The sequence below is a fragment of the Vigna unguiculata genome, chromosome 7 (assembly GCF_037176805.1).
Source record: "Vigna unguiculata cultivar grain cowpea cultivar isolate G323 ecotype 2 chromosome 7, ASM3717680v1, whole genome shotgun sequence".
NCBI classification, from domain to species: domain Eukaryota; kingdom Viridiplantae; phylum Streptophyta; class Magnoliopsida; order Fabales; family Fabaceae; genus Vigna; species Vigna unguiculata.
In genome coordinates this window covers 34,957,747-34,975,904 of record NC_140798.1, presented here as the reverse complement: position 1 = coordinate 34,975,904, position 18,158 = coordinate 34,957,747, and the positions used below count along the sequence as shown (strand labels likewise).

The following is an 18,158-nucleotide window of genomic DNA, read 5'->3' as shown; positions in this document are numbered from 1 at the left end:
AATTCTTAATAAATATGTGTTAAGTCTAATTCATATTACAAAATTAGTTTGTGGGATGAGATTTACGTTAATCCGACTTTATCCATAGGCGATGTAAGATTTTTAACACATCTCTTCATGTTGAGACATGTGTTAAACATCTCAAGTATGAGCAAGATAACTATGGTGGCTTGATAAAAGTCCAATGACAAGTAAAATAATAAATCCAACAAACATATAATAGGTTTAACATGACTTTAATTAGCAAGATTTGTTATTTGATGGTGTCTAGTCTTACACTTGATATATATATTTGAACCTTAAGAAAGAGCTCCTCTAATTGAACAAGTTGAATCATGCTTCAAAATAGTGAAGAAGTTGAATCTCTTGTTTTCATCTCCATGGACAACTTTTCTTTTATCACTTTTGAAAAATGAATAGTGTATTATTTTATTCTTCATTAAATATCGGTTATGAAAAGACACATAATACATAAATTTTCCTTCTATATTCATAAAAACCAAATATATAAAAAGGCTCGTGAAATAAAAAAAAATTAATTATCAAACTAATATTTCACGATCAAGTAAGACAAGAGAGAGTTATATCTTTTTTCTTCAAAAATTGAAAAGAAAATATCAGAAATGAGTAAAAATAGATACCTAATTTAACGTATATATTACATATTTAATTTTTAAGATTTCAAAAAAATTGGGGGGAGGGTAGGGGAAGGGAGGGGAGGGTAGGGGAAGGGAGGGGAGGGACATGCCCGCCTTGCTTGTTCAATGATGTACACTGCTCAACATTATAGGTGTGTTAAAAATCTTACATCGATTAGATATAAGACAAATTTACAGTATATAAATAGTTGCAAATCTTATGTAACAAATCAATTTTACAAAATTGAATTAAATTTAAAGTCTGTGTTTTAAAAAGAATCAATTATGTTTTTTATTTCAAAATTATACATAAGTATGTTTCTACTCTCATCTATGCTTGAGGATGAGACTAATGTTTCACATAGGTGGTAATGTTTCATTATATGTTTGCAAGGTGCAAAATAAGATCAAAATGATACATGGAAAGGAAGGCAGAAAGAAGATCCGGTCAACCCTTTTCATTTTATCTATGAAAATAGAACAATCGACTTTCAACTTTTGACTTTAGACAATTTGTTGAACAATGTTCAACCCTAATCCACTTTGAAGAAATGATTTGACTTTGAACACCATCATTTGCTCACAATATAAGCTCTATATGATTATGTTTACAAATTAGGAATATTGGTACACCTAAATGGAAAATAACTAAAGATAAAAAAATGCAAAATGCACATTTATATTTTACAACATATGTGCTAACATTAATTATTTGTACAAAAAATTAATAATTAAGATAAAACTGATCGGATTTCTCCTTTTTAAATTGGATAAGGCAGTTTAAAAGGTAAGGTGTACTTTAGAAAAGTTAATATTTAAAAAAACTTGATAAAATTAAATATATGGAAAATTATATCATTAATTATAATTTTAATCATTAACTTTATAACTAATGATTATAAGTGCATTTTATCAGGAAAATCAAATCTCAATTGAGTCGCACCTTAAGTATTACTTAGTAGCAAATACACAGAAAAAAAAAATTATAGAACAAATACATTGTAAACCTTGCAGTTAATTTTTCTATTATAACTTATTGAGTGAATATGAAAAATAAAAACATTTGACAGTTTTTTTAAATATCCATAAAATGAACCTTGGTTTTATCAATTTTTATGTCAAATATTAATTCTTTTAATGTCTCATATTCTCACTAAATACATTCCTAGTATGTATAATAGGAAATACTGATGTGTCTGTCAAATGATTTTATGTTTTTGGTTTTGGAATCAACCTCAATTTAATTTAATAACCCGAAAATGGTAAACGATGATGATTATATTGAATATTTGAACTCAAATTAATTTAATAACCTGAAGATGGTAATAAATGACTGTTTTACTATTTTTCTTTTTCATTTCCTTTTTATACTTGCATACCTGCATTTAATTAACAAAAAAATGTGACTACACTACATTAATTTATTTTCATCACTTTCCTTAATAGTTTAACATGTTCATGTTGTTTCTTATATAAGATTGACATCAAAGAATAGTGAGTAAAAGAACTATCATTTTTCGTACACAAGGTGATCATCTCTGATTTTTCTATAGTTTCGATTGATGAATGATGTCGATAGTGTTCTAATAACCTCTGTGTTAATTTTTTCCTTAGTTGTAGTGTCTCCAGCAGTAACAAGCTAGCTATAGCAGCTATTTCATATATATATTCTTCCAAACTGATTTTTGTTTTTCTTAATTGATGCAGGTAAAGAAACTTTCTCCCTCAGTTAAAAGATTTTCTCTGATATAAGGTCATCCAAACTTTCTTTTTTCTCTTTCAATTGTTGTCTCTCTTCGTGTATATTTTATGTCTGAGAAGAAGTATCCTAATCAAATACTGCTAAATACTGTTAATTTATAATCTTTATGCATTTGAAAATTTGATAGTGAATTATTACAATTTATATATAATGATTTCTGCATGTATATATGTTTTAGGAATTTTCAGCCGTTTCAGCTCATTATGTCAAACGAAGAAACTTGTGCGCGTGAGGTATTATCTTCTTCACTAAATGGTTAAACTGCTAGATTGATTAGTTTTACATTTTAGTCACTAATTTCACGTAAAATTTAGTTAGTTAAAATTCATTGATATGCATATGAAATTATACATGCAAGAAATAAAATCTTAAACGTTTTACTTTGATAGGAGCTGCGGGTGGATCAAGGACAAACAACTGGAATAACAACCTCCAATGGTGGAACTAGTGGTCTTGACTTTGATGAAATTGTCTCAAACTCTACTCATCTTAGTTCATCTTCCAATAAAAGGTATTCATAATGATGCAAACAAAATATATGTGGTTAGAGATCTTACACACATCCATTAACAATACAAATTTACATCGATTAATGATACAAATTTATATAAATTGATGCAAGTTTTTATATACAATTTTTATATAATTGAGTTGAACTTGAAATATACTTTTTAATATCATATCAAAATCATTTAAAAAGTGATTTAACTAGATTTATTATTTTCTGAACCTATCGTATTATTTATTATCGAATCACGTATAAAATTTACTTTCATGTCAAAGTCTGCTTCTTCTTTAAAGTATGTTGTAGTTGATGGTAACTATAGTTGATAAAAATGAATTTCAGGTCGAGACCTATGCTTGAATTTGATCTTGGTGAGCCCTTTATTAATAATAATGGTCTAAACCAACAACAAGAAAGATCTTTGTCAGCAGCAATACCCCAGAGTTTTCCTTCTTTTGTTGTGAGTATTTCCAACACATGCATACTCTTATTACGATGTTGTTGTTGTTAGTTTAATAATTTACTTTTCGATCAAAACAAGCAGGGAGAATTAGAGAGGGATTTGCAAGCCCAAGAGAGTGTGTTTCCTGTCTCTCAAAACTCTCTTCAACCTGAACTCTTTCATCAGTGAGTTATTATGCTTAGCTTCTTTAACTAAAATTTACACAAAGTTTCAAGGGTTTCCATATCAATTTTTATTTGACACAATCATGTTATATCAGTGAGTAAATTTAATGAGTTTAGCATTGAAATTAAATTCAGGCTTGGGAATGTGGAAACGGGAACAAACTATGGAAGTTTCTTTCCAATTGCTTCACCAACTGCTGCTGAAGGCACTGTAACTAGTTTGATCAATGGTAATTACCATCCAACATCAAACCTTACACCACACCTGCATGGAGGAGACTCTTCTTCAACTCTTAAACTCTCCTCAACTCAAGTATGAATCATATCCTAAGCTACCATCCTATACACGTGTGATATGTTATATTTTTGGTAATAATTATCGTAAAAGGGATACTTTTTCTTTTTTATTTGATATCATAATTAATTTTTTGTACACTGATACGAAAAGTCAGTAAAAAATGTTATCTTTGCATATGAAATCAATTTTATAAGATACTTCTTTCTGATTGTTGTCATTCAGAACCAACTGGTTGGTGCAAATGGTGCAGCAGCACCTTACTTTCCGAGGACTCAGTGGACCAGTTATCCCAATTTGCAGAAACCGCATTCTCAACTTTCCACTGGCCTAGAGTAATTCAAATTGTTCTTCGTTTTCTTGCTTCAATATTTATATGTACTTGAAGAAAATTCAGTAGTAATTAAATGTTCACTGTATATACCTAAAATTAAAGGGCAATCCCGGAGATGGTGCAGTTAGGAGGATTAAACAGCTTCTCTTATGGCAGAAGTGGAAGATCCTCCAATGAATCTCTGTTCTTAAACACTAGAAAGGTATATAAGAATAGCATTATATATATAATACTAAAAACATATAAACTGTGCTTTTATTTTTCACTTTTCTCTCTCAAATGTGTTTTTGTCAGCACTATGGACCCAGGAGCAATATTTATTCAATTCCCAACCTACGTGAAATGGGAGAGCCATCGTCAAGGAATGTGAAGGTATTGGTGACAATCACTTCTATTATCAATCCCTCATGCTTCATGTTAATAACTTTTCTTCATTGGTGTTCTTGAACATGTATATATATATATATATATATATATATATATATATAGATGAAAATGACTTTGTCAGAAAACAGTCAAACATCAACGGAGCTTCATGTGGGTAGCTTGTTTAATCCAATAACTCAAAGCAATGGAAACTCTCAGCCTCCAAGGTACAGTGATCTTAATTAATTAATGAATAAATGTAAAACATGGTCATTTTTTTTGTATTATGAATTATATATATTAATGGTAGTATGTTTTGACTACCCTATAGGATTATAAGCAACTCCCTTTATGATCCAATCTATGAAAAAAGAGGCCTTCCAGTGGATCCCATTCTGAGGACGTTTTTAATGGGGCGGGAAGCGTACATGATGTAAGTTTTGATTCTAATATAACTCTTTTAGAAATGTTTCTTTTGTTTGTACTAGGGTTCATACTCATATGTACTGTCTTTATGTATTCGCAGGTAACATGAAAGCTGTCGTAAGCTATATATATGTTTGAGCCGCGAAGAAAACATAGTAGCTTCCTGAGATTTCAATATATGCTTTAGTTTTTTGTCTTGATAAGGCCATCGAACTTTATTAGACGTGGTAAAAGTTGGATGTATGTTTGGGGATTTTTTTTGTTATTACTTAAGACTCGTAGAGTTTAGTGTTATGTTTTTGCTTTTTTCTTCATGATTAAATACTTATTTGCTCGTTTTATGAAATCCAAATATTGCAACAATGATTATCTACAAATCTATATAGCTTCAAAGTTTTGAATTTGAGACAATAATTCGATCTATTGTATGAAATGTTCATATCTTGCGACAACCTAGCTATTAACTTAAAAAAACATGGGTAAAAGTGGCTAACCAGTGTTTTGGACTTTTAAGGGGTTTAGATTTTTCAGCAGAAAAGAAGGAAAATGTCTTGGAATTGCCGTTACTTTTATGAACAAACAAACAATTAAGGTTTTGAAGTTGTCTCGGATTGTTGATCCATTAAAAGTGAAGGTGAAATTGGAGACATGGCCGTTTGGGAATGATTTTGACTTGAGTAAAGAAAATTTATATGCTCTACATTTTAAAAATGATTATTTATACGTCATATATATATATATATATATATATCTTTTAATTCATTCCATGTTATTTTCTAACAAAATATATGACTATGAAAAAAAATTATATATTTTTTTAAGTACAGAAAACGTTCGATTGGCATCAATTTTTGGGTCGATATAGGTGAAGGGAAAAAATAGAAAAAAAGAGAGTAAATGATGTAAGGTGAAAAAATTATTAGGTAGTTTTACGATCACTAATACAAAAAAGTCTTTTAATGTCCGATATTTTTGACTTTTGACGTCTTTCCAAACACCGACGTCGTACTGGGTGACGTCAAAATAACGTCGGAAAACAGAACAGGCGTCACTTAACGTCGGGACAATAGGGATCCGACGTTATCCAACATCAGGACCAAAATCAGCAGACGTCAATTTTCGCGCTAAATGGAGCAAAAAAATAGAGCAGTTTGACTTTTATTGGGCTCTGACAGACATTAAATAACGTCGGCCATGGTAAGCTCAGACGTTAAATAACATCTGTCAGAGCACCACCAGACGTCAAACTGCTCTGTTTTTGTTTTAATTTGGCTCCTTTTACAACATTTCCACACCTGAAAATCTGCAAATTTCCAGAACAATTTCATAATAATTTCAGCACAATTCTAGAGTTACAATTATATCTAATAACATTTCAACATATATTCTAAACTAATATAAATAACACCAAACTAAAAGTTTCAACATGATATTTTTATACAACAAAGTTTTTGAAAGGAGTTATAATTTTTGTGGTATCAACTCCATCTTTCCAATAGATATGCTGCCCACTCCTATCTTAGTGTGTGGATAATGTCATCTGGTAAAGTTGATGGATTCTTTAAAGTTTGATATGATTTATAACATGTGAAAGATATATATATATATATATATATATATATATATATATATATATATATATTATTACCTCTACCCATTCATCTTATTCAAGACATGACATAATATTCACATTCTCATGAATCTTCTTGTTTGTTACACTAAACATTACAAATAAAATAAACACATATCAAAGTCATAAGTTGACATACAGAAATTAATAACTTTAAACTGAATGAGTTCTAACTTTGGATATAATACTTTAAGTTGTTGGCCTCTAGGCTTACCTACAATTCTAATGAAATTTTGGAAACATAAAACATATGTTAGTTTTTATAACTAAGTAGATACATAGGTTATGATTGAAAAAAAGTAATACTTACTCTTGTAACATGTTTTTCAAAGCAGGTGGAATCTTCCTATGACATAAATAAAACCATAAAATCGTGCATTGTCTTGGAATGATGACACATAGCTGCCAATAATAACAATTCATAAAATATTACCTGGAGGAGCTCAGAATGGTGGTCGCCGGCAGAGAAGCTTCGCGAAAAATTGGTGGCGCGACGAAACAATTAGGGTTTTTGCGTTTCGCGTAGAGAAAACACAAAAATTGACATCGGGGCTGCGTGGTCAGACGTTACTTAACGTCGGTGCAGAAGGGGTCAGACGTTAAATTAAGTCGGGGCAGAGGGGGTCAGACGTTAAATTAAGTCGGGGACAGAGAGCTAAGATGTTATTTTTTACATAACGTCGGGGTACTGTGGGTCAGACGTTAAATTACGTCTGTGTTGGAATGGACAGACATTAAAAAAGTCAAATAATTTACAAAAATGCCATCGGTCATTTTTAACGTGAGACTTATTCTGGACAGACGTTATGTGGATGACGTTATAGGGTTTTTTTGTGTTAGTGAATATATGATCGAGATTAACCTTCATGTTATTATATAAATTGAAAACATACTTGTGATACAGCAACTTGAACAGGTATTGTTCCTCATTTATCTAACAATTTCTTTGTCATGACTAATATAACAGAACAAATATTAAGAAAAATGGGGCAAATTACCATAGTAGTTAACTTTCAACCCATATATTTTTTTTTTTGGAATGTCTGTCATTCTTCCTAACCATTTTATTAGTACGGATATTAAAAATTGAGATGAGGTGTATAGGAACACTTTTTTCGATATTTTAGAGGTTAATTTTTTGTATACATATGCATATTTTTTTTAAATTGTTAATGCTATTTAAATATTAAAATTTGACTATTATTTTGATGTAAAGTTTAATTTTAAAATTTTATATTTTAAAAAATATTTTTAAAATAGAAAAACTGTAAGACCCACTTTAATTTTGTCCTAAAATTTAAGGGCCTCTCTTAGTCAGTTGGGCCTAAGGCTGGCCCATAAGGCATCCCAAAATCCCTAAACCAGCCTAACCCTCTCATGTTCTGCCCATTTTGCAAAAATCAGTCATCTTACTCCTCTTTTCCCCTCAAACAGTGCTCTGTTAGGGCTCGAAGCTCATCAGATTCAAGTAAGCTCAACCTCATCCTCTGCTCCACCTCTTGAGTATGCTCCTAAAGCTGTTGGGTTCGTTGTCGTAAGTGTCTGTGCTTTCCACTAGCATCTATCCAGGTGAGGGAAGCTAGGATTTTTCATGCTTTTATAAATAATGTGTCTTTTTGTTTCTGTTGGGTGCTCTTGATAATTTGATGTGCTTTTGATGGTGTGAAAATAATCGGTGTATTGTTTCTGGATGGATTTTTGGCTTTGCATGCGTGAGAGCAGGTGAGATCTGTTATGCTCACCTAAGCGAGTTGTTTCTCGCCCAAACGGGAAGCTCTCGCCTAAGCGAGGAGCTCTTGCCTAAGCGAGAATGACAGTAACTCGCACCCTTTTATTTTCGAGTGCTCGCCTGAGCGAAGGCCTCTCGCTTGAGCGAGATGAGCTAGCTTGAGCGAGAACTCGAAGTACTCTCTGTTTTCAATCTCGCTTAAGCGAAAGTTTTTCGCTTGAGCGAGAGACCTTGTTGCCTGAGCGAGAGCTCCTTAGCTTGAGCGAGATTGACAATTGTTAAATGCTTGTATGCTCCCATAATTGATTTGTTTACTCTTTTAAAGCATGAAATATGATGTCAACGTTTTATACAATGTGCTTGTGTTTTCTTAAATTTTTTATGTTTGGGATTTTGTGTTTTTACATGTTGAAATCATTAAAAAGCTGTCAGTTTAGCTTAAGCGAGAATTTCTAGCTTAAGCGAGATCAGTCTAGCTTAAGCGAGATCAGTCTAGCTTAAGCGAGAATTTCTAGCTTAAGCGAGACCAGTCTAGCTTAAGCGAGATCAGTCTAGCTTAAGCGAGAATTGCTGCAGAATTTTAATTCCTTACTTTAACTTGAACTTGTGGATTGATTCAATTACTTTTAAAAACATGAATTGGGCGAATGGGTATGAGTAGAATGGTTTAAGGTCTGTGATTGATAAGTTTAACATGACCTTGGCATGTGACTTGTATGAGATGGTTGGTAATCAAAGTGGCATGGTGTCGGTATGAATTACATTTCTATATTCATGAATTGAGAAGGATGATTTAGAATGGATTCAACATGGAGCATGTATGAGGATGGATTATAAAGGTTGTCATGAGATTTATAAGCATGATAAATATTACTGTTTGTTTGAATATGTATAGTATGTGGTCAGTACGTAATTCCTTGGAATTTCTAGGTGAGATTTCAGGGTTGTGCTTCAGTGGTCGGGACGTAATTCCATGGCCCCTGTTAGTGGGTGTCCATGGTGGTGCCCCATCTATATAATTTGGTAAGGATAAGGTAAGGATTGCATCCTGAGACTCTAAAGAGTCAGTTAGTCTCACTTAGAGCGGACGGACTCTTGTGGTGAGAGTAGCAGGAGGCCTAAAACTCATTAAGGGCTAACCTTGTGTGTGGGGGATTGATTCATTGTAACACTTGTAACACATAGCTTGGGGGTGAGCAGAGGTATCCACCACAAGTGCAAGCATCCGCTGAATCCGACCAGGTTATATGTATTCGGATGAGTCGAGTCGAGTCTTAGTGTATTGATTGGAAGGTCATAACATGCTTGGATGATGTATGCATATTGGACTGTGAAAGTATATCTGATTGCATGATAAAATCTTTTTGGCTCTAGCTTACCCTTGCTTGTTTGATTGCCTTGTATGTTGTTCTTCTACCTTTGCGATGATCATCAATTTATTGATGGGAGCAGATGCGAGAGGTACTCGAGGTCAACAGGGAAGAGATGATTCTGCTACACAGTCTACCTGGGCTGGACTTCATGTTTTATTTGAGCTTTTCTTTAGGGCTAAGGACCGTGTATTGTATTACCCCCAAGGCTTTATTTCGAATATCGGCTATCTCTTACTCCTTTTGGGTTGTAGGCTTTGTAATGAGCTTTAGTATTTTCTTTTAAGTACATTGGATAGAGTGACTTTATACTTTGCAACTTGGCTTTTTTATATTATCCGGTGTAAGATTTCATTTAATTATGTTGTTATTTAAATGAGATGTTACAAAAACTCAATTAGTTTATTAAAAAATTAAAATGTAAAATATTTTAATTATTCTATTAAAAAAATCAATTACAAACCACTCAAGTATTTCTTGAAAATATCTTATCCAAAATATCTTATCCAAACACGGGCAAAAGATTTTTATAAAAGTACATGTTGATTTACACACATTCATTTTAAAATAAAGATCACAACAATGCATGTTAAAAACATATTTTTTTTCTTTATCGTACAGCGTGTAGTATAGAATATATTATGTATGCACACACATAAATAATTATGCTGATACAAGATGCGACAGCTACTTGAATCATTGCTTTTAAAATAGCAAAGCAACAAGACTCATCGGCAAAACACATGTTTGATGTCTAAAACCAACCAAATTTATTCACCGATACCACAGTTTTTTTTTTGTCCTTATTCCAAGTCTTTCTCCAAATCCTTTTCAAACAACTAAACACCAGCGATACATATTATATTATATATATCATGCTCTACATGTCCTTTGTGATTATCCTAGCCAGACAAAACTACAGTATTGGAGATGTAATAACACATTACAAACTGCATGGTACTTTTATTTGTTATTATGGCCACTTAGATGTAATCAAACTTCGACTTAAGCAATTTCACTAGGTGCCACAACAATGGGGCTTCTCACCTTGCGTGCACCACCATCTTCAACCCAAACAATGTCCCCAAATGTGATCTTTTCCTTCGTATTTCTCCTGTACTTTATGGTAACCGAGTAGTTCTGCTTTTCATTCTTATACCCAAATGACAATGTCTCCGGTGAAACCTTAACAACAGCGCCCTTAGGTTGTTTCACCTTCACTGTATACGTAGCAGCACCATCTCCAACATTGGTCACGGTCCTCCTGAACTTCTGGACTAATGATCTTGTTTTGTTACTGTACAAGACTATGAAAGAAGGGTAGTTAAGATCAGATGATGGGTTATCGGCACATTTGTAAAAATTTGATCTTGTGATGGTTAGGATCTGGTTCTGTGTGTAGCCCAGAGCGCAAAGGAGGTTAACATAGTCCTGAGGGGTGGCATCATATATGAAACCTGGATCAAGTGCTTTGTTAGGATCAATCTCACCAGCTCCCATGGCAAGAGGAGAAGCATATTGCAATGGGTTGCCATTATCTCTGATTGGACTTTGGGTGTTGTCAAAAGGATTAGCAGTGGTGACCAGTGCTGATCTTATAGCAGCTGCACTCCAATCAGGGTGTGCTGCTTTGAGAAGAGCAGCAACACCGGATGCATGAGGACATGCCATGGATGTTCCAGACAAAAAATTGTAGTCGCTAGAGAGAAACACGTTTGTTCCAATTCTAGCTGAAGGTTTATTTGGAACAAAAGCAGCTAGAACATTTGAGCCAGGTGCCATTACATCAGGCTTCAAGATCCCTTGGTAGCTTGGTGAAGGACCTCTTGAAGTGTAATATGCTGCAGCTGGTGCTGGTTTTATTCCAACAAACGTTTGTTGAAAGTTGATGCTGGCAAAGGGATTCTCAACTCTTTTTGCGTACTTGATCACGGATGGTGCATCACTTGGGTTGATCACAATGCTTGGAGAAAACAAACGTCCTGTTTCAATTAGCCGTGGATCCTCGGAGATAAACACAGCCCCTACCACACTGGCTGCAGTGACAAGATCTATTTGATCGAACACAGAAACTGAGTCAAAGGCATCACATATAATGATCCCTCTTGTGGCTGCTTCGGATAACAGTTTAACCGAGTTGCACGCTGATAGATTCTTGTTGTAAATAAGTGGAAAATTCTCCACTATGGAGTTTGCCGCAAACAAGGTCCAACCCACAATGATTTCGCCATTGCCAAGAGCCAAACTGCCAAATGTTCGGTCTATGGTGCCTGCTGCAACTGTTAGCACCCAAGGGATTCCATTATGCAAAGTACCAACTTCAGGACCTTCATTGCCAGCTGAAGATGAAACCAACACCCCTTTTTCCATTGCTGCAAAAGCAGCTATTGCCACAGGATCCTCATAGAGTGGAACATCATCAAAACCCAAAGAAATGGAAATGACATCAACCCCATCAGCAATGGCTTGGTCCATTCCTGCAAGAACATCAGAGGCTTGACGCCCTTCATCCCAAAGGACCTTATACATGGCAAGCATGGCTTGTGGTGCAACGCCTCTGGCTACCCCTTTGGCGTAGCCAAAGAAAGAAGCATCATTCACATAATTCCCAGCAACAGTGGATGATGTGTGGCTTCCATGACCCTGAGTGTCTCTCGCCGAGTTCATGCTGATAGTGACATTTGGGTTCGCTGCTTTCACACCCTTGTTGAAGTACCTGGCTCCAATCAATTTGAAGTTACACAAGGAGGCATCAAAGTCTTGTCCTGGCTCGCATGTTCCTTTCCATTTGGATGGGATGTTTCTGCTCATGCCATCATCTCTGAAGCTGTCACTTTCAGGCCATATTCCAGTGTCTATGAGACCCACAATGACACCATCCCCAAAATTTGAAGCATTCCATATTCCACCGGGTGTGTCCAATGACAGAAACTCAAAGGTGTGTGTTGTGTCTATGGTGGCAGATCTATCAGGATAAGCTGTCACAAAACCATGAACTTTCTTTAGGGTCTCCAACTCTTCTGATGATAACACTGCACTGAATCCATGCATGGCATCATCATAAGTGTACACCAATTTGAGCTCTTGTTGCTTTGATGGATCATCAGCTATTGCCAAGTCTATGGAATGGATGATGGATTCATACCAATCATGATGGCTTGCAAAGAGTTGAGGCATGAGGGACTTGTCCATGTGAACTACATATGTGGAACTTTCAGCTTTAGCATGATGAGCCAGTAAAAGCCAAAGAGTGATCAGAAACATCATCGGAAAGGGAACCACAAAGTGAGGCTCCATTGATTATTTCTAAGGTTTAAGCAGCAAGAGAACAATGAGATCTTTGGCTTCAAAACAACCAACTTATATAGGCTTCTCATGTTTATGTAAGGCTAGATTGATAGTGACTTCAAATTATAAAAATCAGTAAAATATTATTTTCGCAATTGTTGTATCATCTATTCATTGACATAAACAAATGTCAGGGAACTATGAGGGGCGAGATTACAAATCAAAAAATTACAGGGTGAAAGGATTTTAATCTTTTTAATCATCAAAAGAATTTTTATATTGACAAATTAATCTTCTGTTTATTAATTAGATAATGCATGATAAAACTGAATTAGAATACATACGGCCAGTTAATTATATTAAAAGAATCTTGAAAGCTATGATTTTAATTTTTATTGATTGAATCAATTTCAATACAATAATTATTATTTTTTTCTACACAGATGAATCACAGACAGCCGTTTATGGTATCCATTTTAAATGCCTACATTAACTGGCATTTTTGCCGGATTAACAGCTTCGTAAATATCAACTTCCAAATTTAAAAATATAATAATATTTTTACAACCAACATACATCCATTATCATTAGAAGATGTTCGAACTCTCGTATTAATATTAATGAGTGATAAGGCTAATTATCATATATATAAAATGAATATAAACTTTATTTTACGAATGAATTTCGTACGATTGATTTGGATTTAGAATCTGTTATTAACGAAGTTTATTATTAGTTAAATTTATTATTTCACTTATTAAATTGTTATTGAATCATCTATTTTAGTCAATTTTTTATGTTAAACTAGGGAAAAAGGGTGAAAAGAGAAACTAAGCTGTGTAATTGATTTTCTGAAGATTAAACGTAGAAGCTGCCACTTTACACTTTATTTTATCCGTAGAATTCATGTGCATGCAGAGTATATCGTTGACCTCTAATTTGAATCTTGTCTTTTTTTGCATTATTAATAGCATCTACGTATCAACTGCTATATAGTTTAATCTATCATGTTGTAAATTATTAGGGAACAGAAAGTTGAAGATCACATGTTGCCACATGGTACTACAGTTTTTATATGTGTTATTGTTTCATTTGTTTTTGTGAACGTGTGCATTAAGAATAAGAATGAAAATCACTTCCATTTCCTCTGAAATCAACTCAATTCGACTGAACCAAACTTGCATTCAAACAAGCACACGATGAGTTGGGTGAGATTGTAGAAGATTGATTAATGATTCTTGAATGTATTAAAAAAGTAAATTTTATCAAATCTTATAAAAAAAATTATAAAGTTATCATAGTCTTATCTTAATTTGCAATTAGTTAAACACGCAGCAGAGACAGCAGAAACATATCATAGAACATTTATGCACCTTTGACATCCAATCTTATGATTAATTAATGTTTTCTTAATAATTAAGATATCAAGCGAAAATCTTTTACCTTATGGACTCTCACTATAACTTAAAGCTGGTGGACTTCTTTTTACACATGTCAAAATTAAGTCCAAGAAAACATGTTGTAACTAATTGTAAAATTAGTGAGCTCGAATCAGCTCATTAAAAATAATTATATTTATCAGATTTATTTTTCTAAAGAAAAAACAATTATTTTTCTAAGGAATGAAAAAATATATAACTATCTTAGTTTAATTCCAAAAGTTTGGTTAATTAAGCAAATCCAGATAAAATTTGATTTCTGCGGGGCACTAATTCATTTTTATCAGGGCTTTTGAAATATCAATAGAAATATATATATATATATATATATATATATATATATATATATATATATATATAATATAAATAATAAGCAAGACCTGAGAAAAGGGTTGTTTTATTGAAATTTGTGATTTTTTTTTTATATTTTCATATATAAATTTAAATATTTTACATATAAATTGCTTTATTACTAAAATTTATGGTAATTGTTTACCACTAATCTCACTGTATCATCTTTTCCTAAACTACCTTTTATTTTATTTTACTTTTAGAAATATATGTATAGGGTTTAGTCATCCAAATCTTTTATTTTATTTTACTTTTAGAAATATATGTATAGGGTTTAGTCATCCAAATCTTTCTCCATCAACAAAAGTGGCACTTAAGAAAATTCATTGTGACACGGAAGTGTAACAGAATCAACCAAGCATTTATGACAATAGTTAGATGTCAAAAGGGAACTAACTAACATGGACATCGAACTCTTTAAAAGAATTTTTATAAAAAAAAAAAAAAAATTAATTTACATAAAAAAAAATTAAAAAATATAAGCTCTTTTTTAAAACTAACTTATGTCGTGAAAAAAAAAAAGAATTAAAAAATATAAGCTCTTAATCCCCACAGTTTCTTTAGACTTCTAACGAAGGCCCAAAAAGGGAAATAAAAACTACATGATTTTTTTGGAGACCTTTCCAGACCAAGGAGTGCTTATTGGAGGAATAAATCTTTCTGTCAATTTTTTATTTGGCACTGTTATCTCATCTGCAATTTGATGCTTATCATCATCATCATCGTCATCTCTTATTCATATGAAATTCATAAAATTCTGACAAAAATCTTCATATATTATTGACAAATGAAGTATAAAATGTTTTACAAGATAAACATAAATCAGTGTAGCAGGACAAAAGGAACAAACAAATCCCCAAGTCTGAGTTCAAACAATTCATTAGCATGGCAACAATTTGGTTTACTAATGGAAGCTTCAAAATTGAACACAATCGAAGAGAACATGTGTACGAGAAGCAAGACTTAACTAATGGAGGGTACTGTTTTAGGCCTTATTTCGATTCCTTGAAGAAAAAGACCACCTTTCCAATCACCACTCTTGATCTCACAAACACCCATTTCCACTTCCTTGTCATCTTCTCCATCGTTGAAGAAATCTCCCAATTCCACCTCCATCCACCCATCTCCTCTCTCCTTTGGGTACTGAAGATCAACACTGTTGTTGTTGTTACTACTGTTGTTGTTATTATTGATGTTGCTGTTGTGTTGTGCAGGGGGTGTCTCAACACTGGTAAGAAAACGTGCACGGTTGAATATGCCAGCCCGGCGAGGAACAATCTGGTACCTTAGCCTCCGTCCTCTTTCAGCATCCAAGAAAACGGTTCGCTTGGAAGCTTCACCTCCGGCAATTCCAACAGACACTTCCACTGACTGGTAATCGAACCCGAAGATTCCTGCAGGGCTTGGCTTGAACACAAGGTATGCCCCATACAGTGTCTTAGGGGACAGCATGCCAGTGTTTATCCACCCCCGGATTTCCAACCAACACACACTCACAAGCTCAGCCACCTCAGAAAACCTGCAATTCCAATCTCATCAAACTACACTCCATAATGCACCAATATGAATGAGACTTGTTTCTTTGTTATGTTCTTGTCTTGAAGGTGTTTGTAGGAAAGTTTATACACATATATGTCTATTCCAAAATCATATCTATCTACAATCATAGAGGATATAAATAGACAAAACAATTCAGAGCGTCATGCTTCAGACACCATAATTTAAGATGTTCTGGTGGGAGAATTGAAACTTCATCTCATTGATTACATTGTGATAGATTCTTAATTAGAACATCGCAAACTACATGGGAAATTGCAAAAGTTAAAAACTGTAATGGTTGAATTGATTACCTGGCATCTGGTAGCGAAGTCCACCCCCAATACCTGGGAGTATCTCCCCATACAATGAACAGAGTCCTGGCTGATAACATGTAGCATTTCTTTCCGTACACTTTATCCAGTTGAAAGCTCTGCATAATTCGATTCCCCACATTAATACAACATCACACACACACACACAAAAAACAAAATCAGAACAAATTGAGACTATAAGATGAGAAAGGAAAAGATCCAAGAAAGAAAAAAAGTAAGAAACCGATCGTGCAATTCAGAAAGTGAAATGAAAGATAAAAAAGATACCTTTTTGCCATGATCAATGAGGAGGGGGTTGTGGCAGAGGTGGATATAGAGGTGCTTCTTGGAAGGAAAAGATGAGGAGGGAGATTGGGAAAGAAGGGTGTGGAAATCGGAAGGCAGAAACTTGTGCCAGACAGCGTCGGATTCAGCAGCGGATTGGAAAGTTGATGAAACTAGAGAAAGCCTGCAAGCATCCTTCGGAGATGTTAAGGAGAGGATAGTGGCAATGCAACCTTCTGGAAGGTTGTTGAAGTCTTCTTCGGCCATTGTAACAGGAAGAAGGAAGAAGGAAGGAGAATGAGAATGAGAATAAGATGAGGATGGTTGTGTTGTTTCTAAATATATAGAAAGGGTGTGAGAAGAGGGAAGCTTAGCGGTTAAGAGAATGGCGTCAGCCACACGATTGTTGAAGAAAAGGAAGATAGTGAAAAAAAAGGATCTTTTAACTTTTTTGGATTTCTGCACCTTTTCCTTCTCCTTATCTTTTTTTAATATCTTATTGCATATAAAATGATCCGGAAAGACAATGATAATAATTATCCGACACTTTTTTTATATCATTTGAAATTATTTCTCATAATTAATCAACTTTTCTTTTTTTAATATAAGAGTTAATTTTCATTAAGATTATTTCATTCTTTATGAATATTGTTAAATAATTGTCAAAATATGATGTTATACAATATTTTTTTAAAATTTATTTTATCAGTTACATTGTTTATTTTTATTTTTAAAGTAAAATTTTACTTTTATTTTTATTTTTATATTTTTGTATTTAACAGATAACAAAATTATATTATTTTTATAAGGATATTTATATTTATATTTATTTTATTATAATTTTTGTTGTGTTATCATTTAGGTCGTGTTTGATTCCGATAAATAGAAAGATAAGATGCAACAATTTATAAGAAAAGTGAGAAATTCGATACACACAAACACTGTATGCGATTTATTGAAAACTTTCTTCGCATAGATTTGTACAGAGATAATCTTATGATAATGTAGATAAACATTATATTGTTATTGTAGTAAAATAACATAATATAATAAAAATGATAAAATATAAATTATTAATATTAAAATAATAATAACAATAACAATAATTATAAAATAAAAAAATAAATAATATAAAGAATTATAATATAATAATAATAATTTAATTTTACAAATTAAAATATTTTTTAATTTATTAAAAACATTATACATCCACTAATTTTTATAAACTTTCGTCTCAAATTTTTTCATTTCTCATCATTTTTT

General features: G+C 33.0%; 2 protein-coding genes and 1 pseudogene across 2 annotated transcripts; 1 reads left to right on the top strand and 2 right to left on the bottom strand.

Annotated features, from left to right (window-relative positions):
* Positions 1–2,603: 2,603 nt before the first annotated feature.
* On the top strand, positions 2,604–4,964 carry LOC146884828 (uncharacterized). The gene is made up of 10 exons (XM_085676046.1): positions 2,604–2,633; positions 2,790–2,911; positions 3,248–3,365; positions 3,450–3,532; positions 3,668–3,845; positions 4,053–4,162; positions 4,264–4,363; positions 4,456–4,533; positions 4,651–4,754; positions 4,859–4,964. Exons 1-10 carry the CDS (start codon positions 2,604–2,606, stop codon positions 4,962–4,964), a joined length of 1,029 nt encoding a protein of 342 aa, XP_085532172.1.
* Positions 4,965–10,453: 5,489 nt separating this feature from the next.
* Positions 10,454–13,160, bottom strand: LOC114192371 (subtilisin-like protease SBT3 pseudogene; annotated as a pseudogene).
* A 2,355-nt stretch (positions 13,161–15,515) lies between these two features.
* Positions 15,516–17,211, bottom strand: LOC114189818 (putative F-box protein PP2-B12). Its single transcript, XM_028078519.2, has 3 exons — positions 16,899–17,211; positions 16,611–16,729; positions 15,516–16,279 (listed from the first exon to the last, which is right to left on the bottom strand). The coding sequence occupies exons 1-3, from the start codon at positions 17,160–17,162 to the stop codon at positions 15,724–15,726; spliced, it is 939 nt and encodes a 312-aa protein (XP_027934320.2). The 5' UTR covers positions 17,163–17,211; the 3' UTR covers positions 15,516–15,723.
* Positions 17,212–18,158: the final 947 nt, after the last annotated feature.

Coding starts and splice junctions, on each gene's coding strand:
- LOC146884828 (XM_085676046.1), top strand. CDS start 2,604: ATGTCAAACGAAGAAACTTGTGCGCGTGAG. Junction 2,634..2,789: donor AAGAAACTTGTGCGCGTGAG/GTATTATCTTCT, acceptor TTACTTTGATAG/GAGCTGCGGGTGGATCAAGG. Junction 3,846..4,052: donor TTAAACTCTCCTCAACTCAA/GTATGAATCATA, acceptor GTTGTCATTCAG/AACCAACTGGTTGGTGCAAA.
- LOC114189818 (XM_028078519.2), bottom strand. CDS start 17,162: ATGGCCGAAGAAGACTTCAACAACCTTCCAGAAGGTTGCATTGCCACT. Junction 16,730..16,898: donor TCATTGATCATGGCAAAAAG/GTATCTTTTTTA, acceptor CGAATTATGCAG/AGCTTTCAACTGGATAAAGT. Junction 16,280..16,610: donor ACTTCGCTACCAGATGCCAG/GTAATCAATTCA, acceptor TTGGAATTGCAG/GTTTTCTGAGGTGGCTGAGC.